General features: G+C 43.3%; 1 protein-coding gene across 2 annotated transcripts; it reads right to left on the bottom strand.

Annotated features, from left to right (window-relative positions):
• Positions 1-3,308: 3,308 nt before the first annotated feature.
• Positions 3,309-7,294, bottom strand: LOC6565523 (uncharacterized transmembrane protein DDB_G0289901). 2 transcript variants are annotated; one of them, XM_032738320.2, is made up of 2 exons: positions 6,922-7,294; positions 3,309-5,102 (listed from the first exon to the last, which is right to left on the bottom strand). In XM_032738320.2, exons 1-2 carry the CDS (start codon positions 6,983-6,985, stop codon positions 3,478-3,480), a joined length of 1,689 nt encoding a protein of 562 aa, XP_032594211.1. In that variant the 5' UTR covers positions 6,986-7,294; the 3' UTR covers positions 3,309-3,477. The 2 variants fall into 2 exon arrangements, with proteins under 2 accessions (XP_032594211.1, XP_032594210.1); XM_032738319.1 differs by having other exon boundaries at positions 3,309-5,105; positions 6,922-7,293.
• Positions 7,295-7,527: the final 233 nt, after the last annotated feature.

The raw sequence follows: 7,527 nt of genomic DNA, 5'->3' as shown, positions 1-7,527 counted from the left end.
AGCATAACACATATTTATTTCACTCCCTACCCCCCCACATAAATAACTGTCTCTCTCTCACACCCTCTCTCTATCTCTTTCTATCTTCAGCCCGGCTGCCATGCTCGGCATGTGGCTTATACATTTATTTTTTTTTTTTTTGTGCTACTATTTGCTTAGACTGAACTGAATATAAATTAACATTATGAGAAATGACAAAGGCGCGCGATGTGTTGGGCTCTCTGCTTCCGTCTCGTGCACCTTCTGCACCTCCTGCAACTCCTCCGCCTCCTCCTGCTGGTCAGGGACTCTCTGTAGCCTTTGTGGAGTCGGCCTTGTTTTGCCAGTGCTTATCACAATCTGACGGCGCAGTGCCTGCAGTTATCAGCTTTGTTGTGCCGCTGACGTGACGTGTCCTGTGCCACTGTCCTGTGTCCCATGTCCCGTGTCCCGTGTCCCGTGTCCCGTGCCCCAAGTCCCATGCCCCATGTCCTATGTCCCATGTCGTGTGTGGACAGACAGACAGACAGCCAGCGATTCTGTCAGAGACCTGTGCTTCGCATTCGCATTCGGCTTGGGCTTGTTCTTGTGTCTGGTCCTGGGCACAGGCTATTATAAATTTCACTGTGTGTACAAAGCCGACAAAAATGCACACACACACACCGGCACAGTCAACGGCACGAGAAAAATGAACAACAAAGGAGCGAATACATATCGCAAAAATGGACAACAACAAAAGGCAACAGGATAGCAAAAGGCGCAAAACGCACGTAAACATTTGTAATGAACTCTGAATGCTCTACAGATTATACACATCTAACAAAATGTGCAAGTTAAATTTAAAATAAACACATGGTTTAAGATTGACGTTTACCAAAACACAAATTTTGGAGTGATTCAAGCAGTATTTTGTGTTTATTTGAAGAAAATAAATTAAATAATAATCAAATAATTTGTAAATTAAGCTTATTTGCTTAGCTGAATAAAGTATTTTGGATTCGTTCATTTATTGAATAACTCTTATAGTTTAAAATGAAGTCCTGCAAGATTTTTATAAATTCGTATCTAAAACTATTCAGAATGCATCAAAAGTTCTTGCTTGCATTTTCCACAGAGATTTTTACGTTTCTTTAAAGGAACTTATATTAATAAAAAAAAAAATGTTTTGTATAGCTTGGAAATAAAGAAAGTGAAAGAAAGCATAATATCAAAAACGTGAACTGCAATTAGCTAAGGGCATCGTATGTTGATATAGACATACATACGAGTATATATCACAAATAAGAAATCCCAAAATCTAATTTGGACCTATAAGATAAATGAATTGTTTGCAGAGATAGCGCATCAAGTAAGCCAGAAATTAGGTAGGCTTAGCTTTAGCTTAGGGCACAACAACTTCATTTTGTTGCAGGCGCATTCAAGTTGCCGGTTCCCGGTTCCCGGTTCCCAACTCCCGTCGCTAGTTTCATATACCCATATGTCTGACACAGGACTTTTGTCACCCTCCCCAACTCCTTCTTAGCAACTCCTGCCACTACGCCATATGTCTTATTTGCCGCATTTTTTGACAGCCCGAGCACCAAAAACTGACACAAAGCACTCTCTGAGATTACAAAAGCAAATAAAAAGCACGGGGAGTGGGTGAGATTTAGAGACAGACAGAGCGAAAGCCAGAGAGAGAGAGAGAAAGAGAGAGTGAGAGAGAGAGAGAGAGAGAATTAATATGTAGTATTACAGTCTATGAGGTGCTGTATCTTAACACTAGGCTCCTAATGGCTACACAGCTCCGAGCTTCGACTGGTAGTCAGCGACCGTAGAATGGAGGTGGAACGTAGATAGTCACACGCCTGTTGTTATTATAGCTGGTGTTGTAGTTGAAGCGGCCACAGGGTGGCGGTCCATAATACGTATAAGTGCAGACGGTGCAGCAATTGATGGGCGTTGTTATAATCACGGATCCAGGCAGCGGATACGGCAAGGGAAAAGGCGCTGGTGGCGGCGGCGGCGGCGGCGGTGGTGGTGGTGGTGGTGGTGGTCGTGGTCGAGGTGGCAGTGGTATTGGCCGAGGTGGCAGTGGTATGGGCCGTGGTGGCCCTGGCAACACACAACACGTCTGTGGCGGTGGAAGCGGAGGCGGACCTATAATGTAAGTCTCGCAGCAGCGATTCTGCTGAAAGGCTTCCAAGGTGCAGGGTGAGACGCAGGTGCCCAACAGATTGTTGATAAAATCGGAGATGGCGGTGAAGGTGCGACCCTGCCGTTGGCTAGCATCATAGTCGCTGAAGGTCTCAATCGAAGTGTTCAACGTCGGCTGCATATCCTCCAGCCGCGATGTTCGATTTATGTACAGATACTCAATGCCATCAATGCCGGAAGTAACATTTAAAGGCCTCGGACGCCATCGCTGCAGTTGCACCCGTTGCTGAGTGCGATAGCGCACTGAACGCACGCAGCAAAAGAGAAATAGGAAGAGAAAGGGAAAGAGAGAGTGAGAGAGATAGAGAGGGAACGGAAAGATGGAGTAAGAGAGAAAGATAAATGAATAGACGGGGAAACGATTTCAGATCAACTGCCAAAAAGTATGCAATTACAGCCAAATATTGGCACGAATTATTTGAACACCATATGAAACAAACACATACTCAACCAATGCAATAATGAGATGACTAATTTGACTAACATGCAAAAGAAAAGTACGTTCAAAGTAATGATAGAATGATTGTGACGAGTTGAGGAATATACCAGCAATATTCGGCTCTATTCCCAAATCAACTTTGCTATACTATAATTTCGATCCTCCAAATGCTGTGCTGAAATTAAATCGTTTTTGTCATAGCTCAAACTAATAATAATAGCGAGAAAACAGCAAGTGACATTGCATGAACAATCTGTAAGCGACATAAGACAGCCAAACTGGAAGTAAGATGTGATTTAGTGGGTATATTGGGTGTCATGTAGAAACATTTGAATGAACATATATCTTGAATCAATGCATACTTTGTCAACTCTTAAGAAAAACCTAATTTCTTGGCATAAAAAGTATGCTATATTTAAACCGACTCGGGTTGTTGCGAAAAAATGCTGAATTTATGTAACTTCAAAGTGAATTTGTGCGTTGAAAAAATAATAAAAAAAAACTGACTAATTTGCAAAGAAAAATCCTAAAAGACTTATGAAATTTAAATTAAAAACATAAATAAATAATAATAGAAATAAGTTAAATGAAGCCGAGCGCAACAATGATAAGGGTGTGCAGTGCTGTGAGTTATAGTTTGCACACCATAAGGCATACTTCCTTGTGTCCCCTTGCATAGAAGGTGTCATAACAATTTAAAAATAACAAATGCATTTTATTCGTGTGCTTAAAGTGATTCGTTGTCGAAAAAAAAAAAACAAAATATATTAGACGATAATAAAGGTGGAAAATAGGTGTTCCTTGTGGTGCTGGTGTTGTTTGGAGTGAATGGCTGTTTGGGTGTGCATTAGTTTTAAATTGAACTAACGGCCAAAACCGCGATTAAAGCCGCCAAACACATTGCTATTGGCATTGGCATTGCCACGATTGCGGTTTCCACCAAATGCATTGGCACCTGCGTCTGCACCGTTAGAGTTTCCACCGGCGCTGGCATTGGCATTCGCATTTGCCGACTGTCCATTGGTGCTGGTCGCGCTGGCACTGCTGGAGGCCGAGTTGCTCACAAATCCACCTGGGCCACGTTGCGAACTGATGTTGGCGGCGGTATTTGCAGCCGCATTGCCCTGATTGTTGTTGCCCTGAAAGATGGACTGACTGTTCGCGCCGGAGTTGATCGTTTGCTGATTGCCGTCTCTGACCACTTGCGTGTCGGTATTGGCCGTGTTACTGGTGCTGCCAAACGGATTGTTATTGGTGGCAGTTGAGCCACTGTTTGAGCCAATTGTCTCACGATTGCCCTCCCTTATCTGCTGGGTGTTCGCATTCGAGCTAGTTGCCTGCTGCCCCCTCTCGTTGAAGTTGAGCGCCTGGCTCTGGGCGCCGTTCGATGATTGGCCAGGCCTTGACTGATGATTGGTATTCGCTGAGCTCACCTGGCCGCTGCTGCCGTTCTCGGCGAGGTTGGAGCCAATGCTGCTGCTGCCAGCATCCTGTGAACCATCCGCATTCTGATTGGCAAAATTATTGCTGCCCGCCTGCTGATTGAAGCCGGGTCCACCTTGAGCGCCAGCATTGCCAGCGGACTGAACTTGGGGGCGCCTCTTGTTACTAGGCTGACCAAAATTGTTACCGCCAAAATTGTTGCCAAAACCGAAGCCAGAATTGTTGGGACGTCCGAACTGACGACGTGATCGGTCTATGGGTTCAAAATTGCCAAAGCCGCCATAGTTGCCTTGCCCGAAATTGTTGAAACCATTCTGTGGGTACCCAAATGGCACATATTGTGCATGGCGCTTGGGACGTAGACGACGGCGATTGAAAGGTTGCTGCCGTCGATTACGAATCGGGGCACCGCCGCCAAAGGTGGCGCCACGTGTGGCAGCATTTTGTCCAAAACCGCCTGCATTCGCCGACGTCTGGCCGTTACGTGAGCGTCCAAAGGCATTCGAATTGGTGAACGTCTCCCGGACATTGACGCCACCAAATTGCTGTTGATTTTGACGCGTGTTGCTATTGGAGCCGACACGAGCGCCACGACCCTGTGCATTAACCTGCGCCTGGCTGAGCGAATTGGTGCGCTGCACATTGTTATCCAGATCAAGACTGAGCGGACCCAGACCTAGTCGCACGTCGCCATCGGCTCCGCGCTGCAGACCAAAGCCCTGACGGAGGTTATCCCGTGAGAGGGAGGCGCCCAGACCCACGTTGCCAATGCGGAACTGATTGGCCACACCGCCAGAAACGGCGCCATTCGCATTGGTGCGCGTGCGCGTCAGCGTATTGCCAATCTGCAAGCCACCCAGGTCGAATTCATTACTGCGCGCCTGACTGTTCGACACAGTGCGTTGACCATTCTGGCGGGTCACCGCTCGTGAGTTTGACAATCCTTGCGTGTACTCTAAATTGTTGCCAAGTTCCACCTGACGCTCGTAGGCATTGGTGTTGGCGCGAGAAGCGGAGCCCCGGAGTCCGCCAAACTGTGCCTCAGCTACTATTAGAGACAAACAGAGAGAGAGAGAGAGAGAGAGATAGATAGCGATAGAGAGACAGAGAGAGGGAGAGAGAGAGAGAGACAGAGAATGAGTGTTTGGTGTAGAATTCAGGTTAAGATGCGACCATAAAGTAAACGTAAAAGTTTTTGTTCGCCCATCTGGCGCAACTTTTGTTATTTGTTGCGCGATATTTGAGGTAAACATATCACAAGCTTCATGCATTCATAGTCCCCCCTCTACCTCCACCTTGGCAACAGCAGCATCAACAACAACAGTAGCAAGCGGCTGGAAGAACTCCTCAAAAACTTGTATCGCGCTCGACTCGCTTTTGCTTATTTGTTTTTTTTTTTCTGTGCGTTTTTAATTTTTTTTTTGTGATTTGACTGTTTCTAGTTTGAATATCGTTTAATGTGCGAGCAGTTTTCCTATAATTATTTTTGTTTGGTAACGTTTCATGGCCTATTCCCTGACGGTCCATATGCTGTATGTATTTCAGTAACTGCACAACGTAAGAATAATACAATTCGTATAGATTTCCTAAGGAATGTACTTAGCTACTCTTTGCTATTTGCTTGCTTTAAATTGTTCGTTAAATATAATAATTCCAATTCGTAAATAATAATAATATAAACAATAATAAGTGAGAAAAACAAAATATTAAATTTACTATAATCTTCAAGGTATAAAAAATGTTTTGTACTATTTAAACTAATGACATTTGATCCTTATTCATTTTGGTTACATTTTGGGATTCGTTTTGAAAATATCTATAAAGTATCATATTTAGTGCTGATTAAAAGTGAGTTTCTTTTTTCCACAAATTTAAAACTCGACCCTAAAAATTATATACGAGTATGGTTTATTATTTCATTATTTTGGTTAAAAACAAAGCTTACAAATATATGCAGAATGTTTGCATTCTAAAAATGCAAAATAAACGATTTTAAAAAGGATATCATTCGGCCTTCAATTATTCTGTTCTATCACATCCAAACTCTCATGAGCAGCATACAATTGAAAAACGGAGCCCAAAATATAACTTTGGACACGTTCGTTTATTTTATTTAGAGTTTATAAAAAAATCACAAAAAAAAGTAATAAAAAAAAAACACTTGAGTAAGCCTATAAAAAAAGCAAACAAACAAAAAAAAAATAATAAAATAATAAAATAAAACAAAAAAATGTGCACAATTTAACACTTGAAAATAATGAAATGCCTCAGCATTGCGAGCATCCACTTGTTGCATTGTTGTACCATGTACCACAATACTCGTACATATAGTTTTAATATAGCTTTCAATATATATTCGAATATTGTTTTAATTGTTAACACACAATTTGGTGTTTAATCTGAGCCGGAAGTAAATGTTGTGCGTTGTAATCACTTTGACTGTGAGAGACTATTTAACGCAGGATCTCTGTAAAGCTGCATGCCATGCTCATTATCCCTTTTTAGGTTGTACTTTTCGCTGTCGATTGTCGTTGTTGTTTTTGTCGGTGTTGTTGTTGTTGTTGCTGTTGCTGTTGCTGTTGCTGCTGTTGTTCTTTCGTTACGGTTGTCAATATGCGTCTCACGTTGGTGCAAAATCCAGCGATAATTTTGCAATTATTGCGGTAATATCAAAGCACAAAATTGCGCAGGCGATTGTCTGTGTGTGTGTGTGTGTGTGTGTGTGTGTGAGAGTGTTGGTGTCATTATCCTGTCTACCCGTTGTTCGTACGGCTATTGTCATTATTGTTATTGCTGTTGCTGTCGTTGCTGTTGTTGTTGTTGTCGCTGTTGTTAGCGGTGCGCCGTGGCACAAAAATATTTACCTTGCGGTTGACAAACTGCCAGCCAGCACACAATTAATCCAGCAAATGCGTGGCGCATCCTCATCCTGGCAGCGTATCGCGGTATCTCTGTCTGTATCTGATATCCGTTGCGTTAGTATCTATGTATGCAGGTGGGAGCTTCGTTCGGTTCCTGCGCTTTGCTGGCTAATTTACCGCTGCGAAAACAGCGCACGCAATGAGCGCGTTTTTGGCAGCTGGCGACTTTTATCGTGTGCTGTTTTTGTCGTGTTTTCGACGGTTTTTTCTGCTGTTGTGGCTTTCTATTTTTTTATATTTTTTTTATGTGTGTGCTTGCTTTTTGTAGGCAGGTATATCCCACCGCACCAGACAGAAGAGGCGCGCGTGTTTTACGTTAAGCGTTCACTGGCGTTCTAAGCTGCTCGATGGCGCTGTAATCAAGCTTTAAACCAAACAATAATTAACGCGCTTTATTGATTAGCTGCCGATGGAGACTGCGATGCTGGCGTTGGCGTCGGCGTTGGCGTTGGCGTTGGCGTTAGCGTTAACGTTATCGTCATTGGCATCAAACTTAGCATTATTATATTATTTTGTTGAAATGAAATTGAATTTCGTACAGGTTTTCTT

The sequence above is a fragment of the Drosophila grimshawi genome, unplaced genomic scaffold (assembly GCF_018153295.1).
Source record: "Drosophila grimshawi isolate 15287-2541.00 unplaced genomic scaffold, ASM1815329v1 contig_1006, whole genome shotgun sequence".
Lineage (NCBI taxonomy): Eukaryota > Metazoa > Arthropoda > Insecta > Diptera > Drosophilidae > Drosophila > Drosophila grimshawi.
The sequence above is the reverse complement of the archived record's forward strand: the minus strand, read 5'-3'. Positions and strand labels throughout refer to the sequence as shown.